General features: G+C 47.1%; 1 protein-coding gene across 4 annotated transcripts in view; it reads right to left on the bottom strand.

Moving 5' to 3' along the window:
• Positions 1-21169, bottom strand: part of LOC144173879 (glutamate receptor 1-like) — a 294845-nt gene that overhangs the window by 171092 nt on the left and 102584 nt on the right. For 3 of the 4 annotated variants that reach the window (XM_077702179.1, XM_077702177.1, XM_077702180.1), the window contains exons 2-3: positions 7775-7849; positions 6349-6495 (exon numbers count right to left, since the gene is read on the bottom strand). In XM_077702179.1, coding sequence (XP_077558305.1) covers positions 6349-6495; positions 7775-7849 — 222 coding nt within the window. The remainder of the gene's footprint in view (positions 1-6348; positions 6496-7774; positions 7850-21169) is intronic. The other variant, XM_077702178.1, reaches the window with a different exon arrangement.

The raw sequence follows: 21169 nt of genomic DNA, 5'->3' as shown, positions 1-21169 counted from the left end.
TAAAGTCTCGTGTACAACGGCGTCGTTCAGGCGTGCGCGTGGGCTTGCGCCACGTGAGGAACGCGCCAAAAATACCAATAAAAATACTAAACGCACGCCAGCCTGCTCCTCGTGAGGAGCGCCAGGCGTCGGCCAGCTCAACCGTCGAGAACACTCTGCCCAGCGTTCGTGGTGTAATCTCTGGCGTGCTGTTCTCCTTGCAAGTTCACGTGCGTTCACGCCTGACGTGGGGAGCACAGATGCCGAGTTCGCGCTACAGATTCCTAGTTCGGAAGCCGGTTGCCGGGGGTTCTAGCGCGTGCTAACGCGGTCCACTTTGGCAGTGATGTGGAAGCTTTCGGACGAAACAGCCCGGGCCTGCCAATCATGAAGAACTCTCAGCGGAGAGAGAGATATATATATCCTTTATTGCAGCAGGGAGACGCTAGGTCAAGTGGGGGAAGTTTATTTGAAGTTTGAAGTTTATTTTTTTTTTCCGCATACAGGGCGAAATGACGGAAAGACCGGGGGAAAAGCAAAAGGCTAGAAGCCTGACAGAGGCTTTTCCCCCGATGGCAGTTTTGAACAGCTATGCATTTACACAAGAACATGTTAGGAAAAGTTACACAGCACACATCTTTGATGTACCCCGAAACACTATTTCAGAATTGCACACATGAACAATAAGAACGCAGTCTCTAAAAAAGCGTACAACTCGTAATAAATCAAAAGATGCGATGTTAGCATGTTACATAAAGGCAACAAAAGACACAGAAAAAAGATACAAGATACAAAGTTTGCCCGAAAGTGAAGCAGCTGGAAACAAAAAACAAGTTCGAGAATGCTCTTTACATACACAATCTGAAACATTACAACAATTGTATGTCATTTTTTATAAGTAGTATTTTATATTTCTTCTTTGATCTTATATTACTAAGGTCGATTAGGTGGCCAACTTGCGCGTGGAGTAGGTCCAAGCGGGAGTAGGTCAGCGTTTGTAGCTTGGAAAACGGACAGTTCAAACCGAAACTGGTGGGCTCCTTGAGAAGGCGGAAGAGGCCGCGTGGGGTGAGGAGAGCAGGATTACAGCTCCAAACTGCTCGCGCTAGACCACTTTCTAGATATTAGTGCGCAATAAAAGTCAGGGATGATGGTTTCAGTGTACGAGGGTCGATGTATGAGGAGGAGGCATTTAGCGTAGGGTTAAAGGTTCTGTAGCGCCACTATCATCATCTTCTTCAGCGTCACCATCATCATCAGCAGATTGGCCAGCTGGCACGGAGGACACGCAGCACTCGGCCCCCGGTCTGGAACGGCACCCCGTTTCTACTCGCCTCGTCCTGACCATGGCATGGCCAGCGCAACCTCAATAAACGTGGGCTCGGCCTCACCACCTCGTCGGCCGCCTACAGTTCTGTAACGCGTAAATTTCGGACTGTGCCAAATTAGGTGCTGGAGATTGGCGGGGGTGAAGAAAGCGCAGGAGTGATATTGAGGCGGCAGAGATGGGTGGTACCATTTACGGAATGTCTCTGAGGTTAGGCTAGCATTGGAAAAATATTTGGTCACAAAAATTCAAGTTCGGAACTCCATGTGGGGAGCACCATCTGTGTCTCCCACGAAGGTAGAGGGGCCGCCAGCTCTGCTGTTTCTCCAGCCCTGCACCGCCAGTGAAAGCTGCGCCAATTTTATTCGTGCCTAGTGAATTTATGGTTCGATACTGTTGGAAGTGCGACAGTGTGGTTCTATAAGCTTCATTGAAAAAAGTGGCGCAGTTTGCACTTGAGCTGCAAGGATGCATGGGAAACAGCAGAGCTGGCGGCCCCTCTCCCTTCGCCGGAGAAACGGCTGTTACACCTCGTATGAATTTCCGAACTTGCCGCTGAAAGTTATCCATGACTGGCAGGCCCGGATCGTTTCTTCCGCAAGCTTTCACGTCTTTCCCAAAGTGGAGCCCGTTAGCACGCGCTTGAACTCGCGGCAACCGGCTTCGCGTGCTCAGCGTCTGTACCGCGAACCCCGCATCTGGGTTGTCGACTTCAGGATCGACTGAACGTGAACTGGTGAGTAAAAGAGCACTCGAGAGATCACGCCACGAACACCGGGCAGTGTTCTCCAAGGTCAAACTGGCCGAGGCCGGGCGCTCCTCCACAGGCGATTGGTCATGTACGCTCGGTAGTTTTTCTTGGTATTTCTTGCGAGCTTCTCACGTGACGCAAGTCCAGCCTGGCCGACACCTGGCACTCCTCATGAGGCGCACGCTCACCAGCGCTTGGTTTTTTTTTTGCATTATTTTCTGGTGACGCTATACAGCGCACCTAAGGGCTTAAACGGCTCTGCAGTTAAAAATGGAGCTTCAAGGGCGGACATTAGGACCTTAGAGCAGGGTGGAACAAAAATTGAGCTGATGAAGTGCCACCCTTTGAAGCGGCTTCGGCCCCGCAGTGCAGCCTTAAAACGGCTAGCAGTACGGTCACCTCCACAAGGCGGCAACTATGGTCTTCCTAGCAGGCTCGCTGACTTGATCTGCCGTCAAAATCACAGCTCCGAGAAGCATTTCTGTAGACCCTAATCGAGTCAGAACTGTGACACAACGTATTGTAAGTATGTATTGTGTTCTTTATTTATTTTACATGATGTCGCAACCCAAATTAAATCTTTAGCTATATTTCCCTCAAGGCTTCGCTATTTGTAATTTTTTTGTTGGGTGCAACGATTGGTTGTTACGGTGAATTGTGGCGAAAAAAAGACCAATGAGGTTTCTTGAAGAGTAAAAAAAAAGCCTGAGGGCTAAGTAGCAGGCCCGCACAAAATGCTTAAAGCGCTTCCTTCCATCGTTAAAAAGGACAGCTTTATGCGAGATGTTGCATCTGTTTGCTTCTCTGGCAAAAACACAGTAAGGCATATCCTGCACTGTACGTGCGTGCAGCACAAAGAGCGACAAGACCGTCTTTGTCTCGCAGCGCTTGAGAGTAAAACTTCCGGGCGCCACTGCAAAGTGTTTCTTTCGTTCATTCATTTATGGTATTATAGAATGTTTTCTTGTAAGTAAAGCTGAGTCTTACCAAAAACAAATTTTCGACGTTTTCTCAGTGGCCGTAAAAATAGTTCTTAGTTTTTACAACCCGAACTGGAAAAAAAGGGACATTGACGGCCTCCCTGCTTTATGCCTCGGTTACTTTTACGGCCTGAATTGCGACGCCCGGTCTAAGAAGGACCAGTAAAATTTGAGCGTCCCCCTACATTGCGTTGTTTTGTGCAGCGTTGCTCATCTCGTTGATTTAAACGTTTCTACGTGATGTCTTTCCTTATTTACACAACGCCGTAACGTTTCGCTGTGTGGATAGGCGACGGTTCGCCTCGACGACAATCAAATGCGACGCATTCACGAATATGCGCAGAGGAGGCCGGAAAAGGGGGTTAAGGAAAGCTGACGAAATGGAAGTTTATGCGTGCAATGCTTACCAAACATTGCGTTTCCTGATCATAACTAAGAACCGCCGGGTCATAAAAGATGAAGGAGGAGAGAGTTCTGCATTTATTACTATTCGCATCCTGTGTTTTGTTGTCACTACAGGCAACAATGTAACGGTTATTTTTACTGCGCAAGGAATAATGCAGGTCGAATCCCGTGACGTTTATGTGAACCATGTGACTAGCCACTTTTCCTTCGAAAGATTGGTGAAATGTTGAAGTTCAGAACAGATGATGCTTCTTAAAGAGGACATGAAGGCAAAATGCAAGTTTGGTTCATTCCAGAGATCGCTTCCTTAGTATAACGCTGACACCACTTTTAACGTATACTTCACGAAAGTAAGATATTTAATTGGAAAAGCAGAGGCTAGCCATGGGACTCACCAACCACTTTTCCCCACTGGACTTATGACGTATTCTGGGCAGCTCGTTGTGATTGGCTGGCCCCGCAAAATTCAATGTAAATAAGCACGGACTATAAGCTTGCAGAATGTGCAATTTGAACTTAAATACAGTGCGTATTTTTTCATAGCAGTGAGGTTCCTGGGGTAAACGATGAAGGTTACGAACGGACAGGTGAACCTGGAAACTGTTAGTGCGGCACTTTGCCGACCAACACTGCCTAAACAGAGCCGTCCGATGTGTTGGGCTTGTCTGACGCAACACTGGTCCCCTTGCATAAGTGGTACGACGCCTTACGTGAGCTTGTTTGTTGAGCCATACCTGATGCTTCACGAAACGACTGCTATCAACCATGGCAAAAATACTTCAGTTATAAAAGTAAGTTCAGAAGCATAGCAACGTGAAAATGTGGGCGAGTTGGTGATGCATGTTGAACCACAGCGCAAACGACAAGATACAGGACGATACCATGAGACTGAGGTACCGAGAGACCGTGAGGCCGACGATACCGATGAGAATACCGCGAGCAGCGGTATTGCTGCCTCACATAGGAAGGCGGATGGTAACCAAGGCAACTAAAAAGGGCGCTTGTGAGATGTCGGCAGCCCCGGTCAACATACTACCCTTGCTTTACGGAACCTGCACTATATAAACGTTATTGCTGACGTCATGAAACATTCGATTGAGCGGAAGAATTAAAATGCGGGCCTAAATTGCTTACTGTCTTAGTCAATAAATCTTCGCTCCTTGCCGGAAAAGAGCTGAGGGGGCTAAAAAACACCAAATATTTTGAATAAACCCAACTTTTATTTCGTCTTCATGGCCTCAACCTCAGGGGTGCAAGACACCTCTCATCATGTTTTTCGACATTTAGAAAAGAATGCGTATAATTGCGTTTTTCGCACTGCCTCCGCGTTAAGGAAGAGTACAAACTCTCTAAAGTATGTCGCCACGTGATTGCCCATTTTCCATAACCAATGAAGGTCGAAAACCCAGCAACAACGAGGGGCCGTTAGCATGGTTATCTTGCGAGTGCACACCGGAAGTGCAAATCTCAAGCTTGCGGTGGTGTCCACCAAATGCTTCTATTACTTTAAACAACCCATTTCTCGCCCAGGTTACAGGACTAATCGTACAGTTTCTCGAGTTGCTAGATTTGAGTGTAAAAAGCTGATCACACTCTCTCCCCCCGGGACGTTTGTCTTCTGGATGTTTCCGGCTACATTCGTGTAGAAACGACCGAAACTCAGAACTCATAGAGACTATGCGATCACTTGCAATCTTGATACGGGTGTGTATTGTGTTGTCATTGTAGTTTTCTCATTCGTGTGCGCAACATTTGTGAGGAAGTGGTGTTGGTATGTCTTGTAGCGGCTCACTTAAGTGAAGACCTCAAGGTAACTCCTGGGAATATCTTTTTGCGCGTCGGTTCATTAGCGTACTTCGAAGAAAAATAACCATCGAACGAAACGGCTGATGAGAAACTAACTATGTGCGGTACCAGATGTCTACTGTGGAACCATTTTTTGAAAGCTTGTCCTTTAGTTACAGCTCTGAAGCCTCGTGACATATTTGGTTCGTTTGTTTGTATTTTTCAGCTTGGCTGAACCAATTCCTGTGTAGCTGCTGGTAGTGTTTTATGCATGTTGCCAAGGGTTTTTTTTAATTTCAGTCCTTTGATTTCGCCCACCCAACTTGGTTTCGACACAGTTGTTGGCCATGAGATTTACGCTGCACCGACATCTTCGCTTGTGCTCGTGGACAACGGCTTGCCCCTTACAAGCGTGCTTTGCCACATCAAGAATCTTTGTAAGGGAAAGCCAAGTCCCCAGCTCTGGCAATTCCTCTTTTCTTCACCTGTGAAGGCGAAGATCAGACAACCGATTCGTCCCTCGCTAATGCACCTGAAAAGTTGAAAATTGGAATTGTTTTGGGCCACATGATAATTCGCGAAATGCCGGTGCACGTGTAACACTTTTTGCCCACTGTAGCGAGATCTTCGACGGGGTGGTGGCAGCGCGTGAACCGGGAATGCATTTTCCAGCAAAGTCTTAGTGTACGCCTGGGAATTGAAACTGCACAAACCTTTGACAACCTACTTAATGCCATGCCGAAACTATATTTGAAGGGAAATTTCTAGTAGGACCCTTGGCCACCACGATGCTCCACAAGCTGGGTGGTGTCACCATATTTATATTTTTGTCCACGCAAATATATGTATTCCTCCACTCCGCTTGCTGAACAACGTCCTAGCTTGCGGCAGAATTTAAAAAAAATAACCGCAACTGAGTTTATCTGCAACGACGTCCTGCGAAAATGGGTGGTTCATTACACTTTTTTCTTAAAGCCAGACAAGCTCGGCTTTGAAGCCATGCTGTGGAGTTTGTAATTAACAGGGCCATCACGTGTCGGTGCAAATTCTTCAGGTTCTCGAGAACTTTGGAGACTTCGGTGCCCACCGGGGCTTGTTTCTTCGTCGCTGAGCGGGCTCACCTTCACGGGTCATGTTGAAAGGGTCGTCATTGAGTACCACGCCCGTGGAGGAGTTGACCTTGAACCTGGAGTCACCCCTGTTGTGCTCGAACATGGTGAACTCGTAGGCGGTCTGCTGCTCCCGCGAGTGCGGCGTGAAGATGGCGCCTGCGTGAAGCGATAGGGACGAGAAAAAACCAGCAACAGATGTGAAACTGCTGTGATTACTGCGTGTTTGTAGGAACGGCTTTTGGCTAAGTATATCTGCGAAGAGTTGAGAAAAACGACTCGCCAGTTAACAAAAATAGTTTGAATATTGTGATACTGTATTGGTGATACCCAAGGCTGAATGCGATCAGCCAAGGATAGTTGCAGCACGTGACTGCTCACAATGGCTCAGACACACCTTGTGCTGATTAGGTTCTCAGTTTACTTGGCACGAACCTCAAATTAAATGAAACCAATCAAACGTTTATTTTAACATCAGCAACAACAGTTCTTCGTGTTGAGGTTAGAATTGAACAACTGCAAAACAGTAAGAAATTAAGAAAATAAGTTTCACGCTTGCACTACATTACTTCCATAAGCAGCTGAATAAGAAACCCAACGAATATTGCATGTGTAGATTGCTTCTTACATGCTACTCTATTCTTTGTCAACGTGTCCAGCCATCGGTAAAGGAAAGGTGCTTCGTTATACTTGGCCATAGCCTTTCAAGCTCGAATACTGAAAAAGCCTGCCAGGCAGCGAAAGATTACGAATTTAAGCCACATCATTATGTCTTATTTTAACGGTAAGAGTTATTGAGCGCACAATTATGAGTGTTCTGGTCTCTGAATTTTTTTTCACCAAGAACAAATACCGTATTTTTAGAATTTCTTGCACAATGAGTATGTTGTTTTTTTGTTACGCAGTCTGATGCGCTACGAGTATTAGCTTGAAAGTGTATTTACATAGGAAATATTTCCGCCCTTTTGCCCTTCGTAAAGCGGCTGTTCCGAAAAAAAATAACTCAAGAAGGCGTCTAAACTTAAGTGGCACGCACGCACACAAGCACACGAGCAAGAAATATTCCAACCATGATCATGCGTTCACGCCCTAAACCCTATACAATCACGTGAAAAATGGCAGGACAAAAACAACAAAAAAAGGCAGCAGGAGTTGTAAAAGAACGCATGGTTCCCAGAGAAACTCAAATCACAAAAGAGAGACAGGCATACCAAAGCATGAATTATGGGCATTCGAGGGGGCAGATACATTCTGGCGGCTGATTTGATAACTGCACCAATATCTCTAGAAACGTTCACGAAAGCTTGCAGAACTTCAATGGAACAGTGCTACGTGGTCGGATGCATAGTGCAAGGCGGGATCGGTCATCTACGAAAGTAACCAGGCGAGGAGGCGAATGCTACAAGATTTGGGCGCGGATGATGCACGCAAAGCCTACCTATGTACAAATTACTGTTGGATCGGCCTCCGGAGTACCTTCCGGATCCTCTGTGCTTGAGAGAGTCTGGCGAACCTGTAAAAATTCATGTAGGATAAAAGTACCGCATATTCGTATGAGTCATGTCGTTAAACTCATACGCGCATTTAGCAACCTCGGATGTTTCTGCAAGGAGACGTATCGCTTGTTTGCCTGCAACAATGAGGTTTGTTCGGTAAAATATTTGATATCTAACTGCCTCATTTTTATAAATATAGCTGATCTTTGTAGACAATAAAAAACACTCTTCATTATGCCATCTTTATTCTGGACAATATTGAAAAGAAAATCAGTTTTAAGGGATATTCACAAAAGGTGATAAAACTGTACGCCTGACCTACTCAAAAACAAGTGTTATTGCGAATAACTCATGGCAACAAAACATATTACAAAACCGTATGAATGGGCTGCTGAAAAAAAAAAACCATGATGCGTACAGTACGACAACGTTACGAAGCAGCTTTGAAGTTTGTTACGCGAGTAAAGGACAGCGCTTTTCAGCTATCCTTTTTCACCCGTGTTTTATCACACACTGCTGCAGTTTTCTCCTACTGATGCTTAGATCATATTCCAGACGAGGCACAAATATTTCAGTGAGGTGGAGCAAGCTTAGTGCGTTCGCATTGTCGTTCAGCATTGCTGTTATCAGACAACGCTTTCAAATTGTGATGAAGGTGGATCGTTACTTGTCCAGCTTGCGGCACTTTTCCCTGTTTTCCCGACAGGGCATTTTCTCATTTTGCTGACGGCAGTAGCCGCCCGCGCACAGTAATAGTTTAAATTGGCTCTCGAGAAAGACACAAAGGACTACTTTCGGCTCCGTGGATCAGAAGAATGCTGGGCGTAGAAAAGTTCCTAATGAAAACGAGCAGTCCGCTCTGAAGGCGGCCGCTAAAGTACTCTTCACGTTTCGGTCATTTCGTTTTGTGGGGAACGTGAAAAGCTTTTTAAGGAGGCATTTGTCATGGCTTTTCCTTTTTTGTTATACTTCCGGCGCTGTCGTTCTTCTCTTAAAAGAAGGACTTCTGGAAATTGTCGGACTCCCCATCAATTTCTCGTTTCCGTTGTGTTTCATTTCAGTTTTTCTGGCGTTATCGGTCGACCTTATGGTTGTTTTAGGGTGTAGCGTTCATTGACCGCTTAGTTCTAAGCTGTCTTTCTCCCGTATCCTCACTCACTGCTTGCGAGAGAAATATCTCCGCCACCGGAACTCGAGAAAAGCAAAGCATTTGTCATCTAGCGCGGCTGAATGACTCGTGTGTGTGTGGGGAGGGGGGGGGCGCAGTTTTACCGTTGAGAGAGGCTAGCAATCCACTCGCTTCCTGGAACGAGAGGGCAGATTGTTTGCAATCACGCTTTGTATCTACCGTTTCGCTCTCGATATCTGCTCACCCACGGCTTTGGACGTATTGTTAACTTCTATCTAGCAAAGCAAATAATGATTTACCGTCCAGTTTCTACCATGACCGGTGCGAAAAACAAAGAAGTTTTCTTGCCGTATACGAGAAAGGTATTAAAATGTTTAAATGTAAAAATACGTTGTTGGCTTGGCCACATCGCTAAAGCTTGCTACTTCTTTTTTTCGCCAATCGCTTTGCTGTATTTACAGGTACACTGTGTCGAAATCAGGCCTGTACAGCACTGGCTGTTAAACATGAGTTGACGGCTGCTCATCATGTCTCCGCCAATATTTTGATCACCACCACGACCACCACCATCATCATCATCATCATAACTGCTGCTAGCATTCTCAATGTTTTCATCAAGATGACTTACACTGATGTGACTGTCATAGAATAGGCTCACCGACAAGAAGATCTACTACTCTGCTGACTGATAATTATACGATAATTTATGCTAATATCTTTCAGACAGCGGGGAGTATGCAAGGCAAAGAGAGGCAGAATAATGGCTATATGGTCGTTCGATAATACGTCAACACTTTGAATCTGTGCACTCGGACCGCGATGAGTTAAAGACCGAAAAAATCTTACGCGAAAAACAAGCGGGAGTTGCCCTCACGTTTCTGACAACATCACATTTAAAATAGTAGGTTCCCGATCTAATTCTTGCGTAGCGTACACACGCGGGACTTTACTACTCAACAATCCCCCCCCCTCCCCCCCCCCCCCCCCCGCTGTGTATTATGTTTGCTTACGATTTAATGTTAGCTCCCATGGGATATCAATATTCTTCATTTTTGTTGTAGCAACGCTATGGGCAAATAATTTCGTTAGCGAATGCATTTCCCTCAAGATTTTATTGCGAACTTTTTCTGTTCCGGGCGCCTCGCAATATCTGTCTTCGTCTACCGACCGTGGTATCCTTATTCCGCTGCCTTAATTCGGATATTCTAGATCGCTGTCGGTGCCTGTGTTGCGAAAGAAGTGTCATTAAACCCTCGTCATTGCTACAAAAGATGATATGGGGGGGGGGGGGGGGGGGAGCACACATTCCGCCCATAATTTCGGGTTCAATGAGGGAACATTTTCCAAAGGTACAACGCTATCGTGTGGAAAGAGGTCAAGCGCATCTTCGCAGATCCCTTGAGAGCTTTGCTACTCACAAAAATGCCGAAGGACAAAATTCAAAATTCAAATTTAACCAGTGCAAGAATACAGAAAAGTCGACCGCGAAGCAAATGATTATTGCTGTTTTTATTTGATGAAGTTGTTATAGCGCTTAGGCGGATTGACATAGCCTATTTTTCGCTTGCGAAGATTATTCATGTTATTGCGTAAAAACATTTTATGATGTTTATAAGCCGTAACCGTAAGGTACTTCAAATGCAAGCGATGTCTCTGTTCTTAAGGACGCGGAAATTCCTGTTGTAAATGTTCGCAAAGAATTATTTTTGAATCCAGAGTATGCATGCCTTTTTCCATTGCTGTACCCGGCATTCAAAAAAGTTCAAAACACGAACAACCAACCGGGCCGTTTTTCTTAAACACAAAATTTTAATGAAGGTGGGAAGAAACTACTCTTTCATATCTCTCTTAAAGGAGTACTGACCCGAAATTTTCGTGTTAGTCTTTGTTTCCGCTGCTATGGGTGCCTATTAGCCCTCTAATCATAGAAGGGCACATTAAACGGTCGATCGCAGCGTAAACGATCATTTACAGCGTCGTTTATTCGTGTCAGTTTCGGTTTCGACAAAACGAACGCCGAGCGGACGCCATGACAGGAGGTATCACGTGACGTCACCATTTTTGTCGCACCGCTGCCGGTCTGTACGCGCGCGCGAGCGAGCGCACGCACTCGCCCGGACTGTCCGATGTCTTCACCATCGCCGCGCACCCGGGCAGCATGACGTCAGTCCCAAACCATGACGTGTACACACGGCGTAGCAGCACGCGCCAACCGCAGGCAGTGCGTCGGCTACGTCACGGGAGCCCCGACGTCGGCAGTTTCGGGCAAGTAGTAGATGACGCCATGCTGGCCCGCTCTGGGCTTTCTCTGGCGAGCAGAGATTGAAATGGGTTTAAAATATGTTATACTGAATGGCTACTGTTGAAACTTGCTGGGAGGTATCTCCGGATAAAAAAGGAAGCATTTTACGTAGTTATCTCAGCTTTGAAATTTCACGCAGCTACCACTATAACAGCACACCTCGCATGTTATCTCCTCAGCTAGGTTATATCGCGGATCTACTACTAAGTGCGGAAGAATTATTAATCGAAAATTGGATATAAACAAGGATTACGTGAAGTTAGCCAGTCCAAAATCAGGAGTAACTGAAATGACTGATGAGCCTCAGCACATACCAATTTTCACTTGAATGTCCAGTGCAATCAGCATGGTTTTTCACTTCAAGTTCCTCTTGTTTGATATTTCGTGCTGTCCTTCCGTCGTTATATTTGCTTACCGTCGGCGTTCATAGAAAAAATTTCCCTGTGTCCTGGGTATAAAACACTCCACCAAGCTTGGGCCTAACTCATCCTTTTTGAATTCTGTAGACTGCTAAGAGATTGCTGATGCCCTCACGAGCATGGTTTCTGGGTGGCTTCAGGCGGTTCTTTCATTTCGGGCCTACGGAAAGTACGCAAGGTTTAAATAGGATAAGAGGGCCTCTTTAGGATAGGACGGCCTGTTCCCTGGTCACAATCACTATTCCTCCTCATACAGCAAAATAATCGAGAAACTTGTTATAGAGCGTTTTATGAGCTGTAATTCAAGTTCGACATTTTCGCACTGGCAAAATTATGTTTTCGTCCCATACACTCAACAGAGTTTGACGCAATCAATTTCGGCACACAGAGGATATTAGGCGGGAGCTGCTGTTATTGATTTTCATAGCACCATTAGTTTAAGTGACTGGATTAAAAGTTTCATTAATTATAAAAATGAAGTCTGAAAGGAGCATAATGGTTTTACCAGAGTCCTTCTGGTTTTACTTAGCCTTCAACCCAATAAACCAAAATTAATTATGAGTTCAAACAACTCAAAATCTGTACACCGAACGCTTACCTTTTTACGGCCTCTAGTTGTTAATAGGATTTAGATGATAGAATTTAGACATAAAATATCACCGCCACGAATACGCAACCAGGATTTCTCCCGGAGATCCAACTTAGGGCAGCTGTTCTGTCTCACGCACATCTATAATTTTTTTAGGTGACCTGACAACATTCTTACATTCCTTACGCTGTCGAAATCAGAATAATTTCTGTCGATGCAAGACTGAACATCCTAACATAAAGTGCAGTTTCTTGGTGTAACGACAAACTTCTTCAATGGAACGATGCAACAACTGGCTTTGAAGGTGCTCCTGCTTCACAAAAGGCATCGTGGTCATGGGCTGAAAATAAATTAAGCGTTTGAAATGCCGGAGCTCTCACTAGTAATATGAAGCCCTCCTTAGCGGAGAACTGCAGATTTATATAGAACACCTCGGGACCTTTAATTGGGCCAAAATCTCGAGACGCGGACGTTTATATAGTTCCCCTTCACCAAAAAACCGGCCGCCGCCGCCGGGAACGAACCAGAGTCCGCGATCAAGGCTGCTTGGTCACGTGCTTGAGCTTGAGCTGAATGCATTAAATGCCTCCTTACTTGCGCTGCTGAGCACGAGGTCGCGGGTTCGATTCCCGGCCCCGGCGGTCGCTTTTCTGATGGAGGCGAAAAGCAAAAACGCCCGTGTGTACGAGATTTCGGCGCACGTTAAAGATCCCCAGGTGGTCAAAATTAATCCGGAGGCCTCCACTACGGCGCGCCTCATCGCCTGCGCTGCGTCGGCGCGTTAAACCCTACAATCAATCATCAATAAATGCCTCGTTACGCGTAAATACGGCGTCCGACGTCGGTGTAGCCGAAAAATGGTTCTAAAAATGACCGACAATTAACATTTAAGTACATTTAAGTGAGGAATTGAATATATTTAAGTGACGTATACGATCCCTGTTTCTACGAAATGTACAATTATAAATCGCAAGCATTTTAAAGTAAATGCGCTCTTAGTGGTACGGATGGCATCCTGACCCGCCGCGGTGGCTCAGTGGCTAAGGCGTTGCGCTGCTGAGCACGAGGTCGCGGGTTCGATTCCCGGCCGCGGCGGCCGCTTTTCTGATGGAGGCGAAAAGCAAAAACGCCCGTGTGTACGAGATTTCGGCGCACGATAAAGATCCCCAGGTGGTCAAAATTAATCCGGAGCCCTCCACTACGGCGCGCCTCATCACCTGCGTTGCGTCGGTGCGTGAAACCCCACAATCAATCAATCAATGGCATCCTGCAAAAAAAAAAATGGCTGTGTTTCTGCTCCTTTCGTTGCAAATGTCGTCTAAAGTCGATAGTCCACTGGCGCCCCTGGCAAGTAAATGCCTGCCTTGCATTTACGGCTAACCTCTTATGCTGTTCCTTTCCCGTCTTGCCCTCCAACCCCCTAGAGGTTTGCTCAAGTCAATTTAAATCTACCGCGTTCCACTTCTCGAAGTCGGGTGCCTCGGTGAAAGCGCTGCGCGTAGACGCGCTGCCGGAGACGCACGTGAATCCAGGCATCTACTGCAACGTTTGTAGAACCACGTTGTCCTACTCCATGAGAGTTCCAAGCGGAAAATGGAACCTATCTAGTGGAACCTTTAGTTGCTGTTGCCGTTTGATTTTTTAAATGCCGCCAGGTAGCGCGGGCAACAGCAGGCGACGGTTTCCTGCAGTTGATGCAGTATTTCATTTGCTATAGCAAAAACCAAGCATCCGTGAGTTTTCTGATAAAGGAACACTGCAAATATCACTCATGTATTGATTTTCTGCTTTATATTTGCGTTATGTCTTGTTCTTGTTCAACAACGTTGACAAGTATGCACATTAAAACCGGACTTAGGCGTTTGAATTTCATTGTGGGTATATAAAACTATTCCGTAGTGTCTGTTTCACTTTGGCCGGGTGGCTGAGTCGAGTCACAGACAGACAGACAGGCGGACAGACCAAAATTTCGGCGTTTAAATAGCCCAAGAAGGACTATCGTCTTTAAACACTAACACACGCCTTTACAGAGCGGTTGGTCAACTGAAAAGCTCTGATAAGATCTGTGGACACGCGGCGCGCGCGTGACACTGGGCTTCTATTGGGCCAAAATGGTTTATTAAAGATCGCCAAAAAGGAACGTTTCTGAATAAGACAATACGTGCATCGATCATCAGGAGGTATATAAAAGTATACCTTTATCTCATAAACCACGTATCGGCATACATTTAGATCGTTCGTAGGTGTGTTTACTTAGTGTGAGAAACATCGTAGCGCGAATTCGACATTCATTTGCGATTGCGGTCTTTCAATGTTTGACGATAGATTAGGCGCACTTTCAGCGAAGGTTTTGACGCGCTTTTTACGCAATTTTGTTGTGAGAAAGCTTTCGCGCTTGTCTAATTTTTCTTTAGGAAGCGATGGTAAAGTTTTCCCCCAGAAACAAAGTTTGCCTTTGTTTTTGCTAAAACCGTGCTTGAACAATTCGGAACTGAGCTTTACCGTGCCTGCAAAATCTTATTACCCCACCCGCATTTTGCTTGCGCGCTGCAATTGCGCCCCGTCACAATAAGCTAGCTCTCAGTTAGGTTGTGGTAGTATCTGCCCTGTTATATTACTCGGCAAGCTATTCCTAACTAAGGGCATGGAAAACACTAGCATATTTAAGGCATACACCTACAGCCCATTTTAAAACCCAATTCAAACTTGTTCGCCTTATATTCGAAGTCTCCTCTTCGTTTCTGAATCCAAAGTTCATATGATGCAGATTTTATTATGACTGTTGTGAGTGAGTATTGTGAGTGCCTCAGAAAATTCTACGGGTTTAGCAAATGCAGAGAACTGAAGTCACAATGTTCCGGAGTCGGCTGCTAATACTCAGTTCAGCTAGAATCACCTCCTTTGCAAACAATTACTCAGGCTTAGCGTGGCCTGAACGTCACAATCGGCTTCGGGCCTCCCTTCTTTCTTGAAGGACCTAGAGCCCTAAATTGTTCTGATGGCGGCAGAAACGGAACAGTAAGCTTAACTTTGATGGAAATTACTGAGGAGCGACAGGGCTGCAAGCAAGTTTAACCGATAATAGAAATTCGTTTCCACCCCGATCTCATCTAACAAAATAGTTCCTTGTTGCTGTACCAATTTTCTTGCTGTACCACGCTTCTTGCAGCTGCATAAAGTGAATTATTGGGAACATATTGCCAATTGTTTTATGTGGCATCGGTAAAGCGCCTTAGAGGCCTGCGACATTCGGGAGCTACATTTTAGCACTTTTCCTTACTTTTTTTCATTAATATGGAAAGGTACGGAAGGTATTCAATTCGTTTAAGTGTAGCTTGCAGCGTAAGCTGGTTTATGGTGAAGCCGGGGCAAACCAGCGAAAAATTAGATGTAAACACTACGAAGCGTGTGTGTTGTCTTTTTCTTGCTTCATGTCTACACCTGATTTTTTGCTGGTTTTCCCAAGGTTCAATCATTGTTAGGATGAAACATTTGAGGCTGGTCCCGTGCGTTTATAACGAGGACTTTATGGGTTGTCTTAATGCGCACCCTTAGGGTTCTCACTGATTTCAAAATCCTTCAACGTGAATACGCCGTGTAGGAAAGCCAACTTTCTCTGACGATAATGATTATTGTGGGTGAAGTGTCATCATCATCATCATCATCATCATCAACAACAGCCTGCTCAGGTCCACTGCAGGGCGAAGGACTCGCGCATTGACTTCCAACGCCTCCTGTCCTGCACCGCTCGACTCCACTGTTGGACACCGAATTTTCGTATTTCCTCCCTCCAGCATGTTGTTGGCCTTCCCCTGCTTCTAGACCCAACTTTTAGTATCCACTGTGTCACCCTAATTGTGTACCGGTTGTCGGTTCGTCTCACTACATGGCCCGCCCAAGTCCATTTCTTTTTCTTTACTTGAACTATGATATCATCTGCTCGAGTTTGTTTCCTGATCCAGGAAGAGCGTTTCGTGTCCCCAAGTGTTAAGCGAAATTAAAAAGCTTCATGTTGTGAGGTGAACATTGACAGCCGTTACCCCCAGGCTGACGTAAGATGAGAATGACGTTGCTCTGCGTGTCTAAGGCTGTTTGCCACAAGTTATTAGGCCGGTCTTCCCATTTTGAGGTTTAGGACGTTAGGTCTAAACCTAAAGATGTGACAGGCCTAACGTCACATATTGGGGTTTAACATCTCAAACCGGCACCCACTCAAAAAAAACTGCTGCCTAAACGCCAAGCAGGTGGTACGGATTCGCGCCGTACGCCCCAAACCCGAAGGTTATGCCTACGGAGTGCACACCCGGGAGTTGCTGCCTGTATTCTAGACAAGCGCTGCATACCTCCAGAGTGGCACATACTCGCAGCGTGCGATTGGCCAACAAAGCAATCCATCACGAAGAATCCTTCGCGTTCAACCATGGTCGTCGTTTGACGAGGGCGCATCAATTTTTTAAATGCCTTTATCCGACTCGACGGAAGGGATAAACATTCCGCTCCTTCTTGTTCTTCACACGTCGATAATTATCACGATGCGACAACACAAGAACATTTTTGCCTACTCTAGTGCAGCCAGCGCAGCATCACATTCATGGGCAACGTCATATTCTAAATTTACAGTCAGTGCCACCATCGCTATAGGCTAGAAATGTAGCTCTGCTGTTTCTTGCAAAAAGTGAGATAAAACTGCCGCTTCATATTTTTCTGCTGGCTGCAGAGAAAAGCGGAATTTAATGAAACGCTCTTCACGCGAGTGCGACGTAGATGAAAAAAACCACAGGGGACATTGATGTCTGATGATATGATGATCCTGCGCATTTGGCCGCTCTTTGACAGTAGAATGCAGAAAATCATACTGACGGTGGCTTTATTAAATGTTTGATTTATAAAGTAATTATGTCAAATCGGTTACACGCATTATAAACCGTACTCCATTTCAATAAAAAAAAACATTGTCGAAGCTTGTACTAAGTCGTGCAAGGCTTGAAGCATAGCGAAGCTTGAGGATTTCTTTCTATAAGCGCTGAAGGACACGCCACCACGCATGGCATTAGGTTTGAAACTGTTTATTGACATGCTCCGTCATCGCATTTCACTGCGGCAGCAGTAGTCAATGACTCATATCCATCTATATCGTCGTCTTCATCGTGCATCCCCAGCGGGCCCTGATCATTTTGCCCGAACGCTTTCCCATTTCTCCCAAAGCGGAACGCATCAGCACGCGCTAGAACCCGCTTCGCAAACTGGCCGACTGTAGCGCGAACTGTCTTGTGCTCCACCCTTGAGGCGCGAACGCACGTGAACTGTTTGCTGGCTATTTTTTGCGAGCCTGGACGACGCCGGACGCTCCATTGCGCACGTGCCAGTTCAGCCGCATAGTTGTCAATAGTGATGCGGAGATGAGCAATGCGCAGTCGTCTTCGACTGCGCATTGCTCATCTCAAAATGCGCAGTCGTCTTCGACTGCGCATTGCTCATCTCCGCATCACTATTGACAACTATGCGGCTGAACTGGCACGTGCGCAATGGGGTCAGTTCTGCGACAGCATGCGTGGCAACCTTAGCATGCGGCGCACCTGGGCCATTCTTCGCCACATGATTGATCCTTCTCATTCGAAATCAACCAGCCGCAATCGTCTTACCACCCTATTAAATAAATTTCCCGGCACAAGCGATCAGCTTCTCGCCCGTCTCAGGGCGCTTTACCTTGCCCAGGGCCCGCAGGAGCCCCTTTCACCACACACCGGCCAGCCCAATGAGACAATGGATCGTCCCATTTCCACAGCTGAAGTTCGCGCAGCCCTTCTTAAAATTCGCCCAAACTCAGCGCCAGGAGAGGATGGAACAACCAACAAGCTCCTTCGAAATCTAGACGATCAGTCCATAGAGGTCCTAACAGAATATTATAACAGTCACTGGGAGTCTGGGGAGCTCCCACCCGAATGGAAGCATGCTAAAGTCTCTTTCATTCCCAAGCCGGGTAAACCGCTCGCTCTTGAACAGCTTAGGCCCATTTCCCTCACATCGTGTGCGGGTAAGGTCCTCGAGATGATCGTACATGCCCGTTTGACCCAATATCTGGAGAGAAAGCAACAGTACCCGCACACAATGTTCGGATTTCGAGCCGGCCTTTCCACCCAAGACGTCTTATTACAGCTCAAGCATGATCTTCTCCTTGCTCCCCCTACTGCCGACTCATCAGCCGTTCTAGCGCTAGACCTCCAAAAGGCCTTTGATCGGGTCTCCCACCACGCCATTCTGCGCCATTTGGCTGCTCTGTCTCCTGGAGCCCGCACCTACAACTACGTGCGGGCTTTTCTCGCTAATCGCACGGCCGTCATTCAGATTAATGATCTACGCTCCGACGTCATTCCGCTCCCCTCCATAGGCACCCCACAAGGAGCAGTTCTCTCCCCACTGCTCTTTAACATCGCTATGATAGACCTCCCTCGTCTTCTTGCTAATGTGCCCTCGCTTCGCCACAGTTTGTATGCCGACGACGTCACGCTGTGGGTTCCAGGCGGCAGTGACGCACACATTGAAACCACCCTCCAGCAGGGGGCAGATTGTGTTGCTGCCTATGCTCGTGATGTCGGTTTGACTTGTTCGCCCGAGAAGGCAGAGCTGCTGCTTCTCTTGCCCAACAGTCCCAAACGCGCCCGCGCAGCTCCGAACATTACCATCCGGCTGGATGATCACCCCGTTGCCCGAGCGCCCTGCCTTAAAATCCTAGGCCTCAATATCCAACAGAACCGCGCCAATACCACATTCCTCGCCAACCTAACATCCCAAGTCAATCAGACTATAAACCTCCTCCGCCGCATCACCACCCGCCACGAAGGGCTCAAGGAGGCAGAGCGATTGCGGCTGATACAGGCTTTTGTAATAAGTCGCATTACTTACTCTCTTCCTTATCTAGCACCGTCCTCTACGGAACTCAAAAAGGTGGATTGCCTCATTCGAAAAGTGTACAAGACGGCGCTCAGGATTCCGCAGAGCGCTGCCACCGCTCGTGTAGAATCGCTTGGTGTCTACAACACCGCATCTGAGCTCCTCGAAGCTCATCTTGTGAGCCAGTACGCCCGCCTTGCAACAACTTCAACAGGTCAATCTCTCCTCCGGCGACTTGCAATCAACTTACCTTTCGCTACAGAATCCTCTCTTGCCATTCCTAGCACTATCCATGACCTATTCATCGTTCGGCCCATTCCCCGTAACATGCACCCGACGCACAATCGAGCCCGCAGGGAGCAGCGTGCGCGGGCCCTTACGAAGCGATACCCAGTGCATCCGGCAACTGTTTATGTTGACGCGGCTAGCTACAGGCACCATGACGCCTACGCGGTCACAATCATCAACGCTCCCAACAGTCCCCCTCTTACCACCCTCACCCTTCGCACTTCTTCCCCCGCGACTGCGGAAGAGGCGGCTATTGCTCTTGCATTAACACTGCGGCCTTCCCCTGCGATCATAATCTCCGATTCGAAGACGGCCATTCGAAATTTCGCCCGGGGCCGCATTTCTGCCCTGGCACTCAAAATCCTTCTTCAAAATCCCCCTGACTCCCCTACCGAGCTGGTATGGACCCCAGCCCACACGGGCGTGGGAGGGAACGAGGCAGCACACAGAGCCGCTCGAGAGCTCAACTTCCGAGCGGGTCCTAGCCTTGAACCCTTCCATGGAGCCCTGTCAGCTCGAGATCGGCTCCTTTCCTTTCATGAGATTACGTCTCATTACCGCCTCTCCCGCCGTCTACTGCCCCCTGCACACCCGGCACTCTCTCACACCGAAGAACGCCTATGGCGCTTAGTGCAAACGTACACCCTTCCTTGCCTGTCCCGCCTGCACCGCTTGTACCCCGGTCTGTACCCTTCACCCCACTGCCCTGCTTGTGGGGTGGTCCAAACCATAGATCACCTCCTCTGGCAATGCCCCCACAACCCATTCCCCCCATATCGAGACGGTGAGCACTGGGCGAGGGCGTTGGGCAGCTCGGATTCGGCGGTGCAAGATGCCATCGTCGCCCGGGCTGCCAAAGTCACAGGGGACCTTCCTCCCTCGGTCACCACCCCTCCCCAGAATTAGCCCTTGCGGCAAATAAAAGTTTTGTCTCTCTCTCTCTCTCTCTCTCTCTCGTAAACGCGCGCTCACGTGCCCGGTAAACGAAGGGAGGAGTAACTATAACCCAATTTTCCTTTATGGCGTTCAGCACATTACGGCTAGTGACAACAGCGTCGCTGTTAGCTACATTTATTCGGCGATAAGCCCTTTGCACGAACGACTTCATTACTTCCGTGCCGAACCGGCAGCAGTGCGCTGCCATACCGCTTCTAAGGATGATAACGCGTGCCCCTAAGTTATTTCTTCAAAATAGAACAAAAAATATTCAAAATATTTCAAGCCATTTTGCCGGGGCTAATCTTGAGTCCGGTCTCAATTCTTTTTGAAAGAAGTCAAAGCGAATGATCTAAAAGTTAAATCTGAGCTCCCAGCATACTCTAGCGAATTATAACATTGCATCGGAAGCTTTCTCGACGACTTCGCACGAGTACGGCTGGTAAATATACACAAGCATTGTGCCCCGTCTTTTTTTCTGTGGACGAGAAGTGCATTTTTTAGAGGAAACAACGCAGGCAGCATTACATTTTAGTGTCATTACTTTTTTTTCGTTCGGTATGTTCTGCTTTACCTCGCATGTGCTGAAGAGGGAAGTAAAGCGAGCAAAAGAGCGCATAAACTAATAAAAGGAAAATAAGGAAGTAGCACAGTGGCCCAAGATATGATTCTGGGCAGGAGTGGAGGAAGGCAGAGGCGAGCAGCCCCAGTGTCCGGCGCACAGCGTTCATTCCCCCAGGCCAGAAATAATCGTCAGCCATGTAGCAGGATTCTCGAGGAACG

This window comes from Haemaphysalis longicornis, unplaced genomic scaffold (genome assembly GCF_048455015.1).
Source record: "Haemaphysalis longicornis isolate Haplotype H1 unplaced genomic scaffold, Haemaphysalis longicornis Haplotype H1 scaffold_3, whole genome shotgun sequence".
Classification (NCBI taxonomy): domain Eukaryota; kingdom Metazoa; phylum Arthropoda; class Arachnida; order Ixodida; family Ixodidae; genus Haemaphysalis; species Haemaphysalis longicornis.
Note: the sequence above shows the minus strand (reverse complement) of the source record. Positions and strands in the feature narration are given on the sequence as shown.